Consider the following 22,173-nt stretch of genomic DNA (forward strand, 5'->3'; position numbering starts at 1 on the left):
ATATTATAACCTCCTAGGGGCCCATCGTCAAAATGCTTCCCCAGGGATTGATATTTCAGTTGTAATCAATGGGAATGCTGGAAAAGAGATTGTTCTTTAAGGCCCTATGCAAATTCTTCACCGCATTGCGTCAACTCCCCTGAATTTACATCATCAAATTAGAAAGGACCTACCAGGAGGCTTTCATGATTCAGGATTTGCTTACAAGACCCTCTACTCCTGGTTAGGAGTGAGTATAGATGAGGCTATATGATCAGGAATCTCTCCTCAGCTCTGGAAGCTTTTGCTGAATGTACTGCTAGAGCAATTTAGATTTTCTTTTAGCTGAACAAATAGGTATCTATTATGGCCACCACCACCTATCATACCTAAATTAACACTTCTGGGGAGGTTGAATTCAGCTACCTAAGATTACTGAATAAGCCACTTCAAAAGGTGCTCCCTCTAAAGACCCCTCAAAGGGGTCTTTCTTTGACTGGTTTGATTTTGATTCCTTTGGGTCTTGGGGACCATGGCTCTGAAGTGCACTCCAGACACTGGGAATCGTCCAGCTTGTAATTATCATAGTAGTCCCTCTGGTGTCCTATATTCTCCAAAAAGCTTTAAGTGTGTGTCCTCAGCTGCTAACCACCAAGCCAATGATCCCTCTAAGACTGGAATGCCAAAAAGGGAATCAAAAGTATGATAGACTGAAAAACCTGTGAGCCTGAAGTCATGACCTGTGAATACCATAAAGATTCAGCCAAAAATCCTTCATGACCTGTGATCGTCACAGTAAAAACTATGGGGAGAACTTCAGAGTGATAGCTGGCAATGGTGCTCATGCCTTAAAGTTTTGATCACATCTGTCAGTGAAACTCAGGCAAAGTTTTGGTTTGATGACGTATCTTAGGCAGGAATATCTGGGGAGATTTGGAGGGTAACTGCTGCACTAAAGGGTGGAAGCAGAGAAATGGAGCTCTAGAAAGAGTTGAGGAAGTAGCAAGGAAAAATAATTTCCCACTCTACCCTTCGAGGTTCTTGGCTGAGTAAATAATAAAAGACAGCATAACAGGAAAAAAGAAACAGAAGTTTAAAAATATGTATACTTCCATATACATGGGAGATACCCAGGAAAACTAAGACTTTCTTGACATTATCTACCCTTCTTTTCCCGGTTCAGAGACAAATGGACATTTCCCTTATAAATGTAAATGGCTCTTACAAAAGGGTAACCTCTGCTCATTTTTCAGAGCTTCTCCGCTGCCTGCTGCTTCTTAAAAATAATCCTTATGCCAAAGAAACATATGTTGGGGTGTCAAGTTCTGCTCCCCTCCAGGAAGGACAGGCTGCCCCAAACAGGCCTGCGCTGCCAAGGTGCAGTGGGATACTGTGAAATCCTTCATTTGGTGGCGCAGCTGGAAGGAGGGTCCACAATGAACTTTCAGAGGGTGGTCCACCGGGAGCCCAGCCCTCTAGTACTTGTTCTTCATTCAAACAGGCTTTGTTAAGCACCTTTCCTATGAACCAGAAGCCTGTGTGTTGGGGCGGGGGTGGGAGGGAGCAGCGGAGACACAGCCGTGTGCAGAACAACAGCCTCTGCCTTCAGGAAGCTCACTGCCTAGCTGCTGCTGCTGCTGCTGCTAAATTGCTTCAGTCGTGTCCGACTCTGTGCGATCCCATAGACGGCAGCCCACTAGGCTCCTCTGTCCCTGGGATTCTCCAGGCAAGAACACTGGAGTGGGGTGCCATTGCCTTCTCCGTACTGCCTAGCGGAGGAGACAAATAGTTAAAGTGGCAGTCCTACAACTGTTTCTGAAACTACACCAGCAGACGTTTTGAGAGTAAACTTTTGGGACTGTGAGATGTAGAACAGGGGAGGCGATTTAAGCTTAGCCTTGGGACAGCATTTTTCATTTCTCCAGGTACTAGGGCAAGGAGGGAGTGGTCCAGCACTTACAGGATCAGTGCTTCAAAAAAAGCCAGGCTTGGGTGGTGGTGGCCGTGAGGGCTGGAAACGTCCTGGCAAATGCCCGCGAGGGCCCGGTGGCGGCGGGCCCCAGGGGCTCGCGGGGGTCAGAAGTGGGGCCGGGGGTCCCCGGGTGGCGCAGTGGCTTCGGCCAGCCTGCTTCGCTCCCGGCCCCACCGTGTGGGGGCGCTGCCTCCTCCCTGGCGGCTGGGGGCGCTGCGGCCGAGCGGCGGGGGGCGCTGCCTCCTCCGGGACGGCGGGGGGCGCTGCGGGCCGGGCGGTGGGGGCGGCCCGGGCCGGCGCGGCGAGCGGCGCGGCGGATGGAGAGTCTGGCCGCGGCCGGCGGCGCCGCCTCCTCGTCGGGCCGGGCACGGCGGGCCGGGGCCTTTGTGTGAGGCGGCGGCGGCGATGGTGCTCGGGCCCCGCGGAGCCGGGTAAGCGCGGCCAGGCCGAGGGCTGCCCTGGCCGAGGCCCGACCCTCGTCCCAGCCTTTCTCTCGCTCTCGCTGGGCTCCCTCCCGTCCGCTGCCCTCGGCCGGATCCATCCTCCCCCGCCGCGCGCCGACCCCCGCCGGCCCCGCCGCCGATCCCTTCGACCCCCGGCCGGCCCAGCGCCCTGCCGCCACCCCTTTGCCCCCGCCCGAGGTCGCCCTGAGGAATTCCCGGCTGTTTGGGGGAAGGGAGCGAGGTGCTTGATGCCCCCTAGATGGAGTGCCCCAGCCGGATCCAACGCCCTTCCTCCCGAATTCGACCCTCCAGAAGGGAGACCGTGGCGCCGCGCGGTTGTTGGGGTCCCTTCTCAGAAGTTCCGAATCCGTCCCCTCCCACTGCCGCTCGTGCTTCCCGGTGCCCCGACCTGCTGACCGTTGGTGTGTGGCCACCAGGGCCCCGGAGATCCTTCGCTGGTACCCAACAAAGCTCAGAGGCTTCCCGGGCCCCAGAAAAAGTTGGGAGTTAGTCCAGTGTGGTGAGGTGGAGGAAGGGGGCTGTGTTGCACAGGGCGAGTCATGAGGCTGAAGGAGAGGGCAACGAGTTTGGCTTTTTTCTGGCCTGCAGGACTCAAAAAGTGGGGGGGAAATGGTACTGAGCAAGCCTTTAGGAGTTACCTGTGTAAATTGGATAGCTTCTTATCCCAAACCCTATCCCAAGGCATCAGGTAAATCTCTCAGTTCTGGTCAACATAAGCATAGCTCCTGAAAAGGGTGGGGAAAAAAAGACCCAAAGAGTATTTAGGTAATTCTAAATACCATAGTTGTGTTCGTCTTTACTTTACTTTTCTGACGTCACCCACAAGCTACAGAGAGTATGATAGAGCACTATCTGAATGGCCCTGGGCTAGGAGGCAGGTAGCTTAGATAGGGAAAGATGGGAACTCAAGAATAAGCAAGTGGTTTATTTTAGGGCCTGAAAGAACACAGCCGTGAGAGGAAAGGAAAGGATAAAGCATCTTTTCCCCAGTAGCTAATGGAGCTTGATAATTGTGTTCAAGTATGTGTATGGCATTTGGCCTAGTAAGGGAAGAGAATATACTCAGTGAGATTGGAAAGCTTGTATTCAGGAAGAAATTAGGAAATTAATATGAGAAAAGTTTGAACCATTTGCTCTGGTAATGAAATATAAGAAGGTATCAAGAGACTACTTTAGCTTTAAATCACTAGCTTCTGTCCAGTCAGGCTTGTCTTAGAGAACAGTTTATCAGATTTTTTTCAATATTTTTGGATTTTTTTGTGATCACTGTGTCTTGGGGGATGTGCAGGGAGATGTCTTGGGGGATGTGCAGGGAGAAAGGTCACTGTCCCATCACTTCTGCTGTCATTGTCCCCTCCAGCAGAATGGAGCAAGTGTATGTCCATTCACGCTTGCTCTCTACCTGGGGCTATTGTCCCGCAGAGCTCTTCACCTACAAGGATGTGTTTGGCCATCCACCTTATCCTTTTGCTATCCGCAGATTAACTGTGCTGATAAGGAGGCAACTTCACAGGAGCTGCTAAGATGGGCATGAGGATCAAACTGCAAAGCACCAACCACCCCAACAACCTGCTGAAAGAACTCAACAAGTGCCGGCTCTCGGAGACCATGTGCGATGTCACCATCGTGGTGGGGAGCCGTTCCTTCCCGGCCCACAAAGCTGTGCTGGCCTGTGCGGCTGGCTATTTCCAGAACCTCTTCCTCAACACTGGGCTTGATGCTGCCAGGACCTATGTGGTGGACTTTATCACTCCTGCCAACTTCGAGAAGATTCTAAGCTTTGTCTACACGTCAGAACTCTTCACGGACCTGATCAACGTCGGAGTCATCTACGAGGTAGCAGAGCGTCTGGGTATGGACGATCTCCTCCGGGCCTGTCACTCCACCTTTCCTGACCTGGAGAGCACTGCCGTGGCCAAGCCCCTGACCAGCACCAGTGAGAACCACTCTGGTACCCCGAGTTGTAGCTCAGTAGAACCCCCCCATCCCCTTGGAGAACTCCGGGGGAGCGGGGAGCACTTTGGTCCTGATAGAAACTATGCGTTACCTAGTGATGCTGGAGGAAACTATAAAGAGGAGGAGAGAAATGTTACCAGTGACACTAACCATAGCCTGCAGCCGCTGCCACCAAAGACAGAAGACCACGATGCCCCTGCTCCGTTCACATCTGTCCCCAGCGTGGTGACCCAGCCAGTCCTGGGCACTGTCAGCACGGGCATCCAAACCAGCACCAGCTCCTGCCAGCCATACAAAGTCCAGAGCAATGGAGACTTCAGTAAGAACAGCTTCTTCACTCCTGACAGTGCAGTAGACATTACCACTGGGACCAACTCCTGTCTGAGCAACAGCGACCATTCCAAAGACCCAAGCTTTGGGCAGATGGATGAGCTCCAGTTGGAGGACCTGGGGGATGATGACTTGCAGTTTGAAGACCCCACTGAGGAGATTGGCACAGCTGAGGAGGTGATTGAATTGAGTGATGACAGTGAGGATGAGCTAACTTTTGGAGAGAGTGAAAACCGAGAGAATAAGGCCATGCCCTGCCAGGTATGCAAGAAGGTTCTAGAGCCCAACATTCAGCTGATCCGACAACATGCTCGGGACCACGTGGACCTGCTGACTGGCAACTGCAAGGTCTGTGAGACCCATTTCCAGGACCGGAACTCCCGGGTCACCCATGTTCTCTCCCACATCGGTATTTTCCTCTTCTCCTGCGACATGTGTGAAACTAAGTTCTTTACCCAGTGGCAACTGACCCTCCACCGACGGGATGGAATATTTGAGAACAACATCATTGTCCACCCCAACGACCCCTTGCCTGGGAAGCTGGGTCTCTTTGCAGGGGCGGTCTCTGCGGAGCTGAAATGTGCTGCCTGTGGGAAGGCATTGGCCAAAGATTTCCATGTGGTCCGGGGCCATATCCTTGACCATCTGAACCTGAAGGGCCAGGCCTGCAGCGTCTGTGACCAGCGCCACCTCAACCTCTGCAGCCTCATGTGGCACACACTTTCCCACCTTGGCATCTCTGTCTTCTCTTGCTCTGTGTGTGCAAACAGCTTTGTGGACTGGCATCTCCTGGAGAAGCACATGGCTGTGCACCAAAGCCTGGAAGATGCCCTCTTCCGCTGCCACTTGTGCAGCCAGAGCTTCAAGTCAGAGGCTGCCTATCGCTACCATGTCAGCCAGCACAAGTGCAACAGTGGCCTTGACACACGGCCTGGTTTTGGACTCCAGAACCCAGCTCTCCAGAAGCGGAAGCTGCCGGCAGAGGAGTTCCTGAGTGAGGAACTGGCGCTGCAGGGCCAACCCGGGAACAGCAAGTATAGCTGCAAGGTGTGCGGCAAAAGGTTTGCCCACACGAGTGAGTTTAACTACCACCGGCGGATCCACACGGGCGAGAAGCCGTACCAGTGTAAGGTGTGCCACAAGTTCTTCCGAGGCCGCTCGACCATCAAGTGCCACCTGAAGACGCACTCGGGGGCTCTCATGTATCGCTGCACGGTCTGTGGCCACTACAGCTCTACCCTTAACCTCATGAGCAAGCACGTCGGTGTGCACAAAGGCAGCCTCCCACCCGACTTCACCATCGAGCAAACCTTCATGTACATTATTCATTCCAAAGAAGCAGAGAAGAACCCGGACAGCTGACTGGGTCCCAGCAGAGCCAGGGGGAACTCCCAGGCGGCAGCCAGGACATTGGTTTTCTAATGGCTGTTGGTCCTGCCCCAGCTGAAGTTACAGTTTTGCCTTGCTAGGAATTCTATTCTGTCCTGTGTTTAAAGAAGACAAAAGAATACATAGCACACGAACACTAACTGTTTCTGAGAAGCAGCGGCCCTGTCATGTTTACCTCCTTACCTGTTCTTGTCCATGGAGGGCTGTGTCTTTGATTCTTTGGAGGCTGGTTTTGGGATCTCATCAGGCAGTTGGTGTCAGCTAGATTCCCTTCCCCAGCCTCTTGAGTTTTAGTTTACTGATAGGTTTTATGCTGCTAAGAATCCAACCAACAGCCTCACTGAACAGAGGAGGTGGAGAGAGGTTTTCACTGTGGGTATTACTGCCGGATCTCCAACCGGGACAGCCAGCCAGGAGAGATTTTGGGAATGTGGTCATTCAGAAAAGACAAGGCAGCTCACCCTTGGGTGCTGGTCCCATCCCTTAGCAGGGACAAGCTGTCAGGGATGAGGGGCCTGCTTGTTCCAGGGCTCTAATCTGCTGATTGGACAGTAAAATCTCTTGGCAGCTGGATCCAAACCGGGGACAAAGCTTTCTGTTTAGGTCTGAAAGCTTTGGGATGAATCGTTGCCAGCCGCAAGAGGTGTCCTGCAGTGCTGCTGAAAGCAGCAGCCTGGGATGGACAGGAAGGGAGATTTCTCTTTTCCCCTCAATTCCAAAGAAATGTGATATTACGGAGTGGTGGCCCAGGATGTCAGGCCTTCCCTGTGGGCAAAAAAGACAGGGAGCCACTTTGATGTAGTCATCAATCATCTGGCCTCCCTCTACCCTGAGTTTCCTGGTGGAAGGGTGGGGATGTCTCTGAAGCAGCAGCCTTAATTTGCATCCAGTCTCCCACCTAGAAGTGTTTTTGGCCTATAGTGTAGATGTGAAGACCCCATGAGGTGGAGGGGTGGACTGTGAGCCCTTCAGGATTAAAGGGACCCGAGTAGCTGGATGTACATTCTGTCTGTCCCAGTCAGGTAACCTGTTGTTTACTTTGTGCTAACTGGGCCAGAGTTTTGGCAGCTCACCTTTGACCTGCTGGATTTATCCTGATCTGTCATTGTATGGCCACCAGAGGGCGCTGTTGACCAACAGCTGGTTCAAGCCCTCTCCAGGTGACTGGGTAAACCCCAGTCGGGGTTGCTGGTTGACTCTGTTCTTAGTTGCCTTTTGAGGGGATCTTGCCCAAAGAAGGCTTGAGGGAGAGAGCCCTCGGATCTCGCATCTCACAAGGTGGCACCTCCAAAACCCATACTACCTCACCTGCTCAGGCGAGCTCTGGGGGTCCCTGGCCTTGGCCCTGCCCCTGCCCCTCGTGGGACTCAGCAGCACCCCGGGCTGTTTTACAAGCAAGTAGTTTTAATTAACTCACAAAGCCTTTTTGGACATTAATATTTATTTATTTTTGTTTTTGTATACATATTACCCAGCATCTCTGTTGGCTAAGAGACTTCAGGAAAATGAGCTTCTCCCCAGCAAGTAGCCATATTCCAGGGGACAGTCCTGGCCAGATATTTGGGGAACAGGGGCTTGAACTAGGGGAGAACAGATCAAGCCTTTAAATAAGCAAATGCTTTTCTCTCCAGATAAGTGTCTTGCAGAATAAACCCAGGGAGCCCTTTAGGGAATGGATATAAATTCTAGAAAGTTGAGGCTTGTTAAATCCCTGGACCTTTTATCCCCTTTCCATCCTGTGGTTGAGTAGGTTGGGGACTGGGTTGAGGGGATAAGATCACACGAAGGCCCTGTTTGCATATTTTCTCATTCTTCCTGAAGTTGGGAAGTTATAGTAACACATACAAGTAAACCAAAGCCCTGGGGCCCTTTTGGACTTGCCCCCGGATCTCCCCCCAGCCCTAACTTATAATAAAGCCTTGGAGTTTTGTGTGCAAAGCTGTCCAGTGAGGTGACCGTTACTTGAAGGGACTTGTCAAGTGGCCAGCTTTCACTATCAGAATCCAATGAGTTAAATGTTCCCTTGGGATATTCTTGTTAGAAAGCAGTGCTGAGACTTTTCATCCCTGACTGACTGCTTCCTTTCTTCCCATTAGTCGTTTAAGAAGCAAAGTGTGTAAAAGACCACAGTCAACTATCTTCTCAGCTTTTCAAGCCTGAGTGCTTTTTCTCCCAGATTGTGGGTGAGGACTGAGTTTTGAATGGCCAGATTTGAGAGTGGGGCTACTCCCGAGAAGCCAGCTGGGTAGCTGAGAATGGATCAGTATGCTGGAGAAACCCTTTTCCTTAACAGAGGGTTATCACTGATGCTGGGTAGTCTGTATACTTAACCTGAAACTGTGAAGTTTTCCCTTTTTGCCAGTAAACCAAAAAGCAAATCCTTGAAACTTTACCCCTAACACTAAATAAAAGACTGCACCCCCTGATCCTCCTGAGGCCAAGTGGTTGACCAGGGTGGCTTGGTTGGCTGCAGTCAGACATGTAGCAGGGTCAGTAGCTCATGAGGCTCATTGACCAAACACTGTCCCCCACGTGTCCCCCATATTCGCACCTCAACCCTTCCTCTGTTTGGAGTCATGTTTGCTTCCTCTGCCACCAGCCACTCTTTTCTGCACTCTTACTTGAAACACTATATTGTGGCAAAGGGCACTCTAAGATATCTGGTGGAAGGTATTAATTTTATTCTGAATTTAAAATATTTTCAATTGTCTGTTCATTGGGTTGTGTTGCCCTCTGCCCTGGAGCCCAGTTTAGCACTGTCTTCTGCTGTATCATTCCAAGGTTCGTTCTGTTTGATCCTTGAATGTCTTTTCTTTTTCATCCCCCACCTTTTTTTCTTGTTCAGTACTCAGGACTGGCTACATAATTTATAGAGCCCTTTGTTTAGAAACTATTAAGAATTTTGTGGCAACTAGAGCATTAAAGCAAACACAAGGCCATTCTCATCTTTTTTCCTAAGGGAAAGGGTGATACTCTTAATGTTCTTGTGTTAGTCGTTCAGTCGTTCTGACTCTTTGCAACCCCGTGGACTGTTGCCTGAAATCCTCTGTCCATGAAATTCTCCAGGCAAGGATACTGGGTTGGGTAGCCATTCCCTTCTCAAGGGGATCTTCTCGACCCAGGGATCCAACCCAGGTCTCCTGCATTGCAGGCAGATTCTTTACCATCTGAGCCACCAGGGAAGCCCCTGTTATTCTAATGGCACACTGTAAACAGCTGCTTGTGGCCAGAGGAAGGGATCAGTATCGTGGCACTCCTCTGCCCATCCATGACTCACTGACGCTACAGGACCTGCCAGGAAGCTCTGCTGTACCCTGGTGTTTGGTCCTAAAGTTTCAGACTCCATGGAGTCTCTAGTTCATGGCTAGTTGGGAAGAAAGGAGGTGGGGATGGGAGTCAAGAAATAGGTAAAAATTCTTTTTGACATTCTTCTAGTCTATGAGTACCCTTTTGTCTCTAGGAAACCTCTGAGTTTAATGATCTTTTCCCCAGTCAGGTTTTGCTGCTGGTGAATATTCCTCTTCTGACCATCTGCTGTGCCCTATCACCCTCCGACCCCCAGACTATTCAACTTTGGAAGTGAATTTACACTTCTTCATATACGGACATGATTTTGTTGGCATGGAAGTGGGCTGTGTGCAGAAATCTGCCCATCTGGGAATCCTCGTGTGTCCTTTTCCCTAAATCCTGCACTGAACGAATCAGGAAGCAGGGCACACAGCGTTTGTTTCAATGTGCTTACTCATGGTAAACGTCATATCAGAATGAAAATGGAACTTTTACTTTGGATGTTTTCTTTAACACCCTTCCCCTGTCCAGTCCACCCTCCCCTCCCACCTCTACTAGCTACATCTCTTATGAAACTGAGAAGAGTTGTTGACATTTAACTCCTTCCATTAAATTAATAAGTACTGACCTCCTAATATTTAAGTGTTTACTATCTATTGCTGTAAAGTTTTGTATATTTTGTAAACTTCTTTTCTCAAATAGTAGATGTCTAAAATCGTTGTACATCTGATTCTTTTATATTCCATTGTTCAGCACAAAGTGTGGTTTTTATTTAGAATAAAAAAAAGGAAATTTGAAACGGTAGTTCTTTTCCTATTTACTGTGGTCTGCTCATCCCTCACAGTTCAGAGTATCTGGGCCATCACCCTCTCAGTAGCAATATTCTGCTCAGCGGATGCCAGAGTTCTTTCAGGTAGCACATTTCCTTTCCTGTAGCTGGAATTCCCCGGGGTTGACTTGATCTGTTTTTAGTGGAAAATTAACTCAATGACCTAACCTTTTCAGAGGGACCATCTCTAAGGGGAATCTTTTATTGGCCCAGAGAGAGCAGTGGGACTCTACTAATGTCTGGTTGGACCAGAGGGTTGGTCACAAATTGTCTTGCTGGTGCCATTCAACATGACATGGTGTGTCGGAATGGAGAGAGGCAAATTCAGAGAGGGGGCAGAGGTTTGGCCTAATTTCATGAGGTTGGTAACCAACATTCCCCTACAGAGAGGAGACAGACCTGGAGTTAGGATGTGACATGGTCCCCTTGGTCTCAGGGCACACGGATTGGACCTGGCCCCCATCAGTGCTCAGCAAACACAGAGCTGGGGGCCTTGCTGCCATCAGCCCCTTGCTTGCTTCTCAGGCCCTAAGGAAGTACCTGTGCTATCAGAGTGATCACTGGTTGCCAAAGTGGAGTCTGTGAGAAAAGAAGATGTTGGGAAAGTGGCCTCAGGTAACCTAGAATGTAACAGAGATGTAGATCTGGGTTTCCTTGAGGGAACTTCTGGAGCCTGATTTGGGAGCGGCAGTGATAAGGGCATTGGATCTGGGCTGGGTTTTTATGTGGGCACAGGGGAGGAAAGTCTTTATAATACATTCTCTGCATTGTTAGGTTCCTGGACTCCCCTAGTTGAAAAAGGCTCCAGCTCTGTACTACTGAGCAGCAGTTTGTAGCATGCTGCTGCTAAGTCGCTTCAGTCGTGTCCGACTCTCTGCAACCCCAGAGACGGCAGCCCACGAGGCTCCCCGTCCCTGGGATTCTCCAGGCAAGAACACTGGAGTGGGTTGCCATTTCCTTCTCCAATGCATGAAAGTGAAAAGTGAAAGTGAAGTTGCTCAGTCATGTCTGACTCTTAGCAACCCCATGGACTGAAGCCTACCAGGCTTCTCCATCCATGGGATTTTCCAGGCAAGAGTACTGGAGTGGGGTGCCATTGCCTTCTTGTAGCATGAAGACCCTTTAAATAAAAAGACCCTTTTTCAGGTTTGAGTCCAGTGAGCAGAGGGAGTTAAACGGACTTCCCTTGGTGCTCCTGACAAATGGGTTCATACAGTTCTGTAGCACATGTTTAATGCATCTGGTGAATCTGTTTAATGCATCTCAGATTTCCAAGAGCAGAGGGGGAGGCCCTCCAGGTCAGTGAGTAGCTATTCCAAATTAAACATTCCAGACATAACTGAGCACTTGAGCAGGACAGAAGGTCTCAGTGATTGTGTCCACAAGCCCCTCAATTCTCCACAGGCAGGATGCAGAGGCGGAGGGCTCAGGACTGGTGGGCTGGGGCCTGCTCTGAGGCGTTACTTCAGTCAAAGCGCTTCGTGGACAAGGTCCTAGTTTCCCAAACTGGTATATAGAGTCCTTTCCAGAAGACCTCTGTGTTTGCAAGGGGACTTCTGTTCCTGTCTATAGGATAAGTGTGAATAGAAGTTGCTGGACAGGAAAATTAAGAGGAGACTTGGCCAGAAGAAAGAAGTCTGAGGGTGAAAACTGACTTAGGAGACACCAGGCCTCTGCCCTGTGACAGAACTGGAAGATTTCCACTTCCCACTCTCTGCAGGGGCAGGACTGAGGGACAGACCACCTGTGAGTGCCTGCTGCTACCCATCCTGAAGTCTGTTCCCAGAATGGTTGTCCCTTGATATTTTCCTGGGATCCAGAGAGAAAGGGAGGGACTGGGGGCAGAAGTCTGGAAACGTGCTAGACCCAGAGCTGGGGGCAGAGGGGCTGTGAGCAGCATGGACTTCGGGACAGCTCCTCTGCTTGTGGGGGGAGGGGGATCAGGATGGACAAGGAGGAGAGTGTCAGCAAGCCCTTTCCTGAATGGTGGGGGAGGAGAGTCCTCCCAGCTGCAGGGTGCCTGTCTCGGACCTCGGCCTCACCCGCCCCTGCTGTCCCCACCCGCTCCATTTATCATCGCATTGAGGATGCACTGCTGGGAAACAGCCTGCTGAGGCCTCCTGGCTCCTTGGCCTCTGGCCTCTTGTCCCTGCAGCCTGCATGATGTGCTGGGAGGTCAACAAGCGCAAACACAAAAGGAAAGTTGTGTGCGGTTCCTGTGGAGCTCACTCTTTCCGGCCGGGGTGGTTTTTGCTGAGCATCTCTTTGGCCTCAGCTCCATTTCCAAACCCAGCTTGCAGTGCAGACTTGTTCAGAGATTCAGAGTCGTGTCTGTCTCTATTCTTTATTTCACCTTTTCCCCTGCATCTTCGGCACAAGGATGGTTTCAAATAGTACAACGCCAAGGATCTGCTCTCTTCCCCTGCCTGCCTCCCTCCCCGCCTCCCTCCCCATCCCCACCTCAATATTTGAAGACATACTCAATATTGGCCATGAGTACTCTAACCCTCTCCCATGCCACCCCCCCTCCTCAGATCTCTCACCTACTTCCAGCTTTCTACTTCACTGGTGGAGGACACTGGACTCTTCCTCAGCTGGCTACAAGAGACTGAGGAGCGGAGGTGGGTAGGGTATTTGCTGCCTGGAAGTTCAGGCTTGGGTGCTGGTGGGGGCCAGCTGCAGGGGGCTGGGTACCCTCCTTGGTGATGATGATGGAATGCTGGGTGGAGGAGGAGGAGGAGGTGGAGGCATGTCTGCCCTCCCTGACCTGGACCTTGGGAAGGTAATGGACCACGGCGTTGAGGAGCCGGCCCCGGAAGCTCGGGCTGAGGAAGTTATAAAGGATGGGGTTGACAACACAGTGGAGCATGGAGAAGCAGTCAATGATGTCGTAGAAGAAGTAGAGCAGGTGGGCCAGGTAGCAGTGGAGGGAGATGTGGGTGCCGTGAAGTGTGAGCAGCAGCAGGGTCAGGTGGTAGGGCAGCCAGCAGATGACAAAGACGGCTATGTAGGCACACACCAGCAGGCAGTGGCGCCGGCCCTCGGGCTGTCCTGTCTGCCGGAGCCGGCGGGCTGTCAGCACATTGAAGACGGCGATGAGGGGCAAGGGCAGCAGGAAGCCCAGGACAGTGGTGGACAGGGCCACCACCGTGGCCCATGTGCTGTATGTTTCAAAAGGCGCCATGAAGAGGCACATGGGCTCAAAGCTGTCCACCAGCCGGATGTGGACCACCTCAGGCAGCGGGATGAGGGCCGAGAGGACCCAGACCCCGGCACACACGGCCCTGCGCCCTCGGTGCTGGTGGTGCTGCCAGGAGGTAGAGGCGTTGGTGAGGGTGACGTAGCGGTCCACGCTGAGGCACACCAGGAAGAAGATGCTGCTGTACATGTTGGCATAGTAGAAATAGTGGGTGAAGCGGCAGGAGAAGCTGCCCCAGAGCCAGGTGTAGTCCAGCGTGGCCTCCAGCATCCACACTGGCAGAGACAGGATGATGCCCAGGTCGGCGATGGCCATATTGAGGACGTAGAGACGCAGCAGCCCCGCACGGGCCGAGCCCCGCCAGTTGACGCAGATCACCAGGAGGTTCTCCACCAGCCCGACCACAAAGATGGCCAGGTAGAGCACGAAGAGGGCTACGCGCTTGGTGTTCTCGTTGAGCTCCATGTGGCACTCGGGCAGGGTGTGGTTGAAGAAGTGGAGCAGCTCCGTCCAGTTGTAGATCTCTCCCACGTCCCTGGTGGGCGCCACGCTGGGCCCTGCGGTGGCCGACATGAGGACTGGCAAGTGCCTAATGGGGAGAAGGGAGGGCTGGAGGAGCAAGGGAGCCTCGAAGGCAGCCTTGTGTCCCCAAGGTCACAGGCCACGGGGGCCAGGAGGTTTTGGGGAAAGATCCTGAGTCTGAAGAGGAAGAAAGGGAAGTGTAACATTCGAACTATGAATAAATAGCACACAACTCACTGCCAGCTTTGACCCACGAACAGAAATATTCTGTTAAGGGGTCTCCGTGGTGGGAGAAGCCAGAGTCCAACTGCTTTCTTCCCGGTGACCAGTCCCCCTAGGTGGGTTCCATGTCCGCTTCTCTCCTGGAGCTTCACTGCTTGGCCCTTTTGTGCAGGCCTTCCTTAGGGGCTTCTGCTTTGTCTTGCTATTTAGGCCTTGCGTGTGGGACACACACACACACACACACACACACACGCACACACACCCCTCCGCTTCATCCCTGGGGACATCTGTGGATCATGCAGGAAAACCAATCACCTCCAGACCCCACGCCCTGCTTCCCTGAGAGAGGGAGACCCTCACCTGAGATTTCCTGTCGAGAGCACCTCTTGTTGGGGAGGGCCGGTGGGTCTGGACCGTTGGGGAGCGGCAGGGAGGCTGAAGGGACTGTGGCTGTGGAGCTGGCTCTGCTGCAGACTTCGGGGCCGCCCTTCTCATCCGGGAAGCAGTATCACTGGCTGAGGCTCTGTGGGAGAGGGTCGGGGTTTTTCCTGCCTTCTCCCAATCCAGTTAGAGGGGAAGTCACAGCAAAAGTTCCAGTGTGGTGGTGACAGGGAGGAGTCAGGCTGCAAACATTAAAATCCAGACTCCTGTGGCTGGGTGAACTTACCTCTTTAAGCCTCAGTGCTCTCCTCTGCAAAATGGGACAACAATCATATCTCTTAATAAGGGTGCTTGTGAGAATTAAACGAGCCATCAAAGTGACATGCTAAAGCTTTATATATGTATATATTTTCCACTGATAAACTGGATTGGAATCCCACTCTCCCCTGTCTTGACTCCTACTGAAATAGAACTGGATGGGGGTAGGAGGGCTAAAATAAATCTGAAAATTATTCAGATATAATCACTCTGGCCCTTCTGCTGAATGGCCACCCTGCCATTCCTCCAGCCTTCATTCTGTGATCTGAGGTGAGATTCTGGAGAGAGAGAGGTAAGACTGAATGGGGAGGGGACTGTGCTGAGCTTCAGGGAGACTCCTGGATGGGGAGGGGGAGGTGAACAGCATTCTCCAGCCCTCAAGCTCCATACTGCTCCAGCCAAGTATGGAGGAGAGAGAGAGAAGACAGACAGACACCAGGCTGCTTCCAAGCCGAGAGGAAGGCTCGGAACCCCGGATGTGTGTTCTTGGTGAGCATCTTGTGTCAGCTGAGCTTTTTCATCTCAGTTAGTCATTTGATCCCCCAGGAAGCCCTGTGGGGAGGGAGGGTGGGCTTCCTTATCCAGAGATGTTGCCTGTCTCACACAAGCTACACAGCAGCATCCAAGTGAGAGCAGAGCCACCTGGAGCTGGGCCCATGCTTTGTGGGGCCAGGGGTGCGTTGGCTGGAGGGGATTGGACATACATAAATTAATAGAGGTGAAATCCCTATGACAATATTAATATTTTAAAGTTTACAATTCTGTGGCATTTAGTATTCACATTGTTGTGCAACTATACCTCTATGTAATTCCAAAATATTTTCGTCACCCCAGCAGAAAATTTTGTCACATCCGTTAAGCCTGCACTCTCAAGTCTGCTCTCTCTTCAGTCCTGGCAACCACTGTTCTGCTTTCTGTCTCTCTGGTTTTATGTATTGTGCCCAGCGGCTCAGTCATTTCCAACTCTTTGTGATCCCATGGTCTGTAGCCCACCGGGCTCCTCTGTCCATGGAATTTTCCAGGCAAGTATACTGGAGTGGGTTGCCATTTCCTCCTGCAGGGGATCTTCCCGACCCAGTGATCGAACCCATATCTCTTGCATCTCCTGCATTGTCAGGTGGATTCTTTACTACTAGCACCACCTGGCAAGCCACTTATGTATTAAAGACAATTAATATCAGTTGAATCATACAATGTGAGACCTTTGTGTCTTTTCTTTTTCACTTAGCATAATATTAAAAGATTTTAAAAATTGAACTATGGGTGATTTCCAGTGTTATGTTAGTTTCTGGTATATAGCAAAGTGATTCAGTTATATATATATTCTTTTTTTTTGGACCATGCTGCACAGAGAATCTTAGTTCCCCAACCAGGGATCCAGCCCATTCCCCCTGCAGTGGAAGCATGGAGTCATAACCAATGGATCACCAGTGGTTATATAGTTTATTATAGGGTATTGAATATAGTTCCTATGCTATACAGTAAGACCTTATTGCTTATCTATTTTACACATGGTAGTTTGTATCTGCTAATCCCAAACTCCTAATTTATCCCCCCCACCACCTTTCCCCTTTGGTAACCATAAGTTTGTTTTCTATGTCCGTGAGTGTTTCTGTTTTGTAAATAAGTTTATTTGTATCATATTTTAGATTCCAATCTAAGTGATGTCATATGGTGTTTGTCTTTCTCTGACTTCACTTATGATAATCTCTAGATTTATCCGTGTTGCTGCAAATGGCATTATTTCCTTCTTTTTTATGGTTGACTAGTATTCCACATTTTCTTTATCCATTTATCTGTTGATGGACATTTAGGTTGCTTCCATGTCTTGGCTATTGTAAATACTGCCATTATGAACATTGGAGTGAATGCATCTTTTTTGAAAGAATTTCCTCTGGATATGCCTAGGAGGGAATCATATGGCAATTCTAATTTTAGTTTTTTAGGGAACCTTCATACTGTTTTCTGTAGTGGCTGCACTAATTTACTTTCCCACCAACAGTGTAGAAGGGTTCCTTTTTTCCACATCCTCTCCACAATTCATTATTTGTAGACTTTTAAAAAACAGCCATTCTGACTGCTGTGAGGTGATACCTCATTGTAGATTTGATTTGCGTTTCTCTGATGATTAGCAATGTTGAGCATCTTTTCCTGTTCCTATCAACCATTTGTATGCCTTCTTTGGAGAAATGTCTAAGTCTTATGCTCATTTTTTGATTTTTTTGTTATTGAGTTATACGAGCTGTTTGCATATTTTGGAAATTAAGCCCTGCTAGTTGCATCATTGGCAAAAATAATTTCTCCCATTCAGTAGGTTGTCTTTTCATTTTTTTATGGCTTCTTTTTCTGTGCAAAACTTGTAAGTTTGATTAGGTTCCATTTGTTTATTTTTATTTCTATTCTATTTTTATTTCTATATTTATTGGAGACTGACCTAAGAAAACATTGCTATAATTTATGTCAGAAACTGTTTTGCCTATGTTCTCTTCTAAGAATTTTATGATGTCATGTCTTATATTTGTCTTTAAGCCATCTTGAGTTTTGTATGTGCATATGTGTGTGTATGGTGTGAAGGAGTGTTCTAACTTTATCGATTTACATCACTTGGCATAACATTTTTGAGATTCATCTGTGTTGTAGCTTGTATCTATACTTCATTTCCGTCTATGGCTAAGTAATATTCCATTGTGTGGATATAGTGCATTTTGTTTATCCATTCAAAGAGTGTTTTTTTTTTAAGTCTGCTAATTGACCTTTTTAATTGTGGTAAAATAAGCATAACATCAAATTTACGATTGTGGCTATTTTAAAGTATATAGTTCAGTAGAATTAAGTACATTCACATGCACTTTTTAAAATTCTTTTTTAACTTTTAATTGGAAGATAATTGCTTTACAGTGTTGTGTTGGTTTCTGCTATACGATAATGTGACCACAATGTGACAATGCAACCATCACCACCATAAATATACATATGTCTCCTCCCTCTTGAACCTGCCTCCCACCCCCTACCTCATCCCACCCCTCTAGGTTGGCACAGAGCAGCAGGTTGAGCTCCCTGTGTCATACAGCAACTTCTGCTTGGCTACTATTTTACATCCGGTGATGGATATGTTTCAAGGCTACTCTCTCAATCCGTCTCACCCTCTCCTCCCCGCTACCCCTGGCTGTGCCCAGAAGTCCATTCTCTGTGTCTGCATCTCTATTCCTGCCCTGAAAATAGGTTCATCAGTACCATTTTTTTTAGATTTCATACATATACATTAATATACAATATTTATTTTTCTCTTTCTGACTTATTTCACTCTGTATAACAGGCTATAGGTTCATTCACCTCACTAGAACTGACTCAAATTCATTCCTTTTTATGGCTAAGTAATACTTCTTTATCCATTCATTGCTGATGGACATCTCAGTTGCTTCCCTGTCCTGGCTACTGTAAATAATGCTGCAATGAACTCTGGGGTGCATGTATCTTTTTGAATTATGGTTTTCTCAGTATATGTCGAGTAGTAGGAATTATGGCTTTCTCAGTATACGCCCAATAGTGGGATTTTAGTGTCTGACTCTTTGTGACCCCATGGACTGCAGCCCACCAGGCTCCTCTGTCCATGGAATTTTCCAGGCAAGAATTTTGGAGTGGGTTGCCATTTCCTCCTCTAGGGGATCTTCCTGACCCAGGGATTGAACTCACATCTCCTGCGTCTCTTGCATTGGCAGGCAGATTCTTTACCACTGTTGGGTCATATAGTAGTTTTATTCCTAGTTTTTAAATATAACCTCCATACCATCCTTCATAGTGGCCACATCAGTTTGCATTCCCACCAACAGTGCAAGAGGGTTCCCTTTTCTCCACATCCTCTCCAACATTTATTGTTTGTAGGTTTTTTGATGATGGTTTTCTGACCAGTGTGAGGTGATACCTCATTGTAGTTTTGATTTGCATTTCTCTAATAATGAGTGATGTTGACCATTTTTTCATGTGTTTATTGGCCATCTGTACATTCACATGTACTTAATGCCACCGTCACCATCAGCCATCTCCATGGAAAAGGATATTTTACATATTTCAGTTTTCTTAAAGCTTTCTCTACTCATGACACTTCTGACACCAAATGTGTCGAGTTTCCCTCCAACACCAACCAGTTTTCCAACTCTCCAGACATCAACTACGTATTCTGTAATTCAATTCTGACACCAACCACCTGGAGTTAATGTCAGACTCCACAGTATTCTTGCCTGGAGAATCCCATGGACGGAGGAATCTGGTAGGCTACAGTCATGGGGTCGCAAACAGTCGGACACGACTGAGCGACTTCACTTCACTTCACTACAGGTTTAAGGGCTCACAAGATTGTCTTTACTTCAGTTGCAAGCAATGGGTTCCTCTAGGTACCCACACTTCTATCCAACGTGACTACAAAGTTGGGGGTTCCCACAATCCCCTCCTGCCAGTTTTCATAAGTTGGTAGAATGACTCACAAAACTCAGGAAAACATTTACTTATGTTCACTGTTTTATTGTAAAGGCTATAAATGAAGAGCCAGAAAAAGAGGTACATAGGGTGAGGTCTGTCTCCAAGGAGTTTAAATACACCACCCTCCTGGCACATGGATGTGTTGTTCACCAAACTGGAAGCTCTCTGAACCCCATAGTTTAGGAATTTTTATGGAGGCATCGTCACATAGACATGATTGATTATTAATTTAGCCTCCCAACACCATTCTTCTCTCCAGAGGATAATGGGAGTGAGGCTGAAAGTTCTAAGCTTCTAATCAAGGCTTGGTCTTTCTGGTGGGCACCCCCATCCTGAAGCCATTCAGGAGCTGGCCAGGAGTCACCTCATTAGAACAAAGACATTCCTATCACCCAGGAATTTCCAAGGAACCTGGGAAATCTGTGTAAGATGCTCTCAACACTCAGAAAATTACAAAGGTTTTAGGAGCTCTGTGTGAGGAACTGGAGGCAGAGACAAAAATATATATTTCTTTTTTTTTAATTTCAGAGTTTTATTGTATTGCACTAAAGGAACAGCTGGATGGTTATACAATGTTCTCTCTCATTCAGTTTTGAAAATCTAAAGTACTTGTAAATTCTTAAGAATACCTTTATCACCAGATTATAACATTAAGTATAGTAACTAATTTCTTAATAAGTAAAGTCTCACAAATTAAAACACATTTAAAATAGCTTTAAATACATTCTTCACAAGTAAGTCAGCATATATTTTTGTATCATGTTCACTTATGCTTAAGAATTAAAGCAAGTATATTACACTGGTGGAAATATGAGAAAATCACTCATTCATGCAACATACAGGGATAGTATTTCAAGTCCAAGAGGAAAAAAATCCCACTCATTATTTTTTTAATGCATCCATATATAATCACCTACATGATACATAAGGAAACCCATGAAGTTTCCCACAGGTCAGATACATATTTTCAGTTCATCAGAACTGATATCTACATGAGCTGATATCTACAGCTAATTTACAATTAAATGGTATTTCAATAAAACCAAAATGAGTCCTATAAGCGCCTATAAACAAAAGCTTCCAATGGACTAAGGACAGTCAATAATTAATGCAATTATTCAAGGGATTATGGCTGTTCCTTAAGGAGTGCAAGTTCCAACCTGTCAACATCAGAGGCATCAGATCAGATCAGTTGCTCAATCGTGTCCGACTCTTTGCGACCCCATGAATCGCAGCACGCCAGGCCTCCCTGTCCATCACCAACTCCCGGAGTTCACTGAGACTCACATCCATTGAGTCAGTGATGCCATCCAGCCATCTCATGCTCTGTCGTCCCCTTCTCCTCCTGCCCCCAATCCCTCCCAGCATCAGAGTCTTTTCCAATGAGTCAACTCTTTGCATGAGGTGGCCAAAGTACTGGAGTTTCAGCTTTAGCATCATTCCTTCCAAAGAAATCCCAGAGGCATCATTTTATATTAATTTATATGTAATTCCATTTAAATTCTTTATCCAAGTATAACATATGAAAACAGTCTTTCCAAAAGCAAAAAAATGTGGAAACATTTAAAAACTAAGAAATCATTTTTCAAAGTAACTGATCAGATTCCATAGGCCACTCTTGGAAATAGGATCTTGCTGGATAGAATCCATTCGTTGGTGGCTTTTTGCATGCACTTAACTGGACCAATTCTTCTGAGTGTTGTTCTAAGAGCTCACCAAAACATAGATCATGCCATATAGGTAGTAAAAAAAAAAAGGCTAGAAGATAAAAAGCTAATTTGCACCATCCTTTTTTCTGACAATATGCTAGAATATCTGCATTCATGATGGTTGTAGGATCATAGAGTCCTGGTCCACTCATCACTGGTCTACTCATATACTTCCAAATATGATATGCCAAGAGGGGCATATTGACACCCAGTGTAAACCACTCTGCTACATAAAGAAACAAGACACAGAAGAAAGCATGAAAAAAAAAAAAAAGAATGTAAGCATGGCTAAGGTAGTCTGGAAGGACAAAAGGATTCAGGGTATTACACTGGTCTATAGGATTCTTGTAATCAGTCTTCAACTCATCCAATGCTATAAACAAATGGCGAAGAAGATGAACGTGGAGGTGAGCAGCAGCGCCAGCCAGCATATAGCAGAAGGCCTCGAAAGTGAATGCAGTGGCCTGGGAGAAGGGAGCAGCGCTTTGCCAGCGGAAAAAGGCCGCGCAAGGCCCTCTGAGTAAAACCATCCACTTCCTGAGGCCACATCCTATATCTCCACTGCCGCTGCCTCCGCCGCCCCCAAAATATATATTTCTTACTGTGTTACACCTCCACTCACATATCAGATCACTCCCAGGTCCAGAAATCTGTCACGATGAGCTGTGACGATGTAAAATGTGGCGTTCAGGGGGCTTCCCTGGTGCTCAGTGGTAAAGAATTCGCCTGCTGCTAATGCAGGAAACATGGGTTGGATCACTGGTCTCTCAAGATCCCACATGCGGTGGAGCAACTAAGCCCATGCACCACAACTATTGAGCCTGTGCTCTAGAGCCCAGGAACCGCAACTACTGGATCCCGGGTGCCCTAGACCCCAGGCTCTGCAACAAGACCAGCCACCGCAGTGAGAAGTCTGTGCACCGCAACTGGAGAGTAGGTCTCGCTCTCTGCAACTAGAGAAAAGCCAGAGAAGGAACGAAGACCCAGCACAGCCAAAAATAAATAAATAAATAAGTACATTCTCTCCATCATGTCCGACTCTTTGTGACCCCATAGACTGTATAGCCCTCCAGGCTCCTCTGTCCATGGAATTTTCCAAGCAAGAGAACTGGAACGGATTGCTATTTCCTACTCCAGGA

The 22,173-nt window shown here is 48.3% G+C and overlaps 2 protein-coding genes and 1 pseudogene across 4 annotated transcripts; 1 reads left to right on the top strand and 2 right to left on the bottom strand.

Annotated features, from left to right (window-relative positions):
• The first annotated feature begins 2,600 nt into the window (after positions 1–2,600).
• ZBTB39 (zinc finger and BTB domain containing 39) lies at positions 2,601–10,177 on the top strand. 3 transcript variants are annotated; one of them, XM_061416767.1, is made up of 2 exons: positions 2,601–3,103; positions 3,896–10,177. In XM_061416767.1, the coding sequence occupies exon 2, from the start codon at positions 3,940–3,942 to the stop codon at positions 6,061–6,063; it is 2,124 nt and encodes a 707-aa protein (XP_061272751.1). In that variant the 5' UTR covers positions 2,601–3,103; positions 3,896–3,939; the 3' UTR covers positions 6,064–10,177. The 3 variants fall into 3 exon arrangements, with proteins under 3 accessions (XP_061272751.1, XP_061272753.1, XP_061272754.1); XM_061416769.1 differs by having other exon boundaries at positions 2,601–2,852; XM_061416770.1 differs by having other exon boundaries at positions 2,601–2,816.
• Positions 10,178–12,532: 2,355 nt separating this feature from the next.
• Positions 12,533–14,669, bottom strand: GPR182 (G protein-coupled receptor 182). Its single transcript, XM_061416771.1, has 2 exons — positions 14,511–14,669; positions 12,533–13,995 (listed from the first exon to the last, which is right to left on the bottom strand). Exon 2 carries the CDS (start codon positions 13,977–13,979, stop codon positions 12,798–12,800), a length of 1,182 nt encoding a protein of 393 aa, XP_061272755.1. The 5' UTR covers positions 13,980–13,995; positions 14,511–14,669; the 3' UTR covers positions 12,533–12,797.
• Positions 14,670–20,892: 6,223 nt separating this feature from the next.
• Positions 20,893–21,577, bottom strand: LOC133248839 (protein cornichon homolog 1-like; annotated as a pseudogene).
• Positions 21,578–22,173: the final 596 nt, after the last annotated feature.

This window comes from Bos javanicus, chromosome 5 (genome assembly GCF_032452875.1).
Source record: "Bos javanicus breed banteng chromosome 5, ARS-OSU_banteng_1.0, whole genome shotgun sequence".
Classification (NCBI taxonomy): Eukaryota; Metazoa; Chordata; class Mammalia; order Artiodactyla; family Bovidae; genus Bos; species Bos javanicus.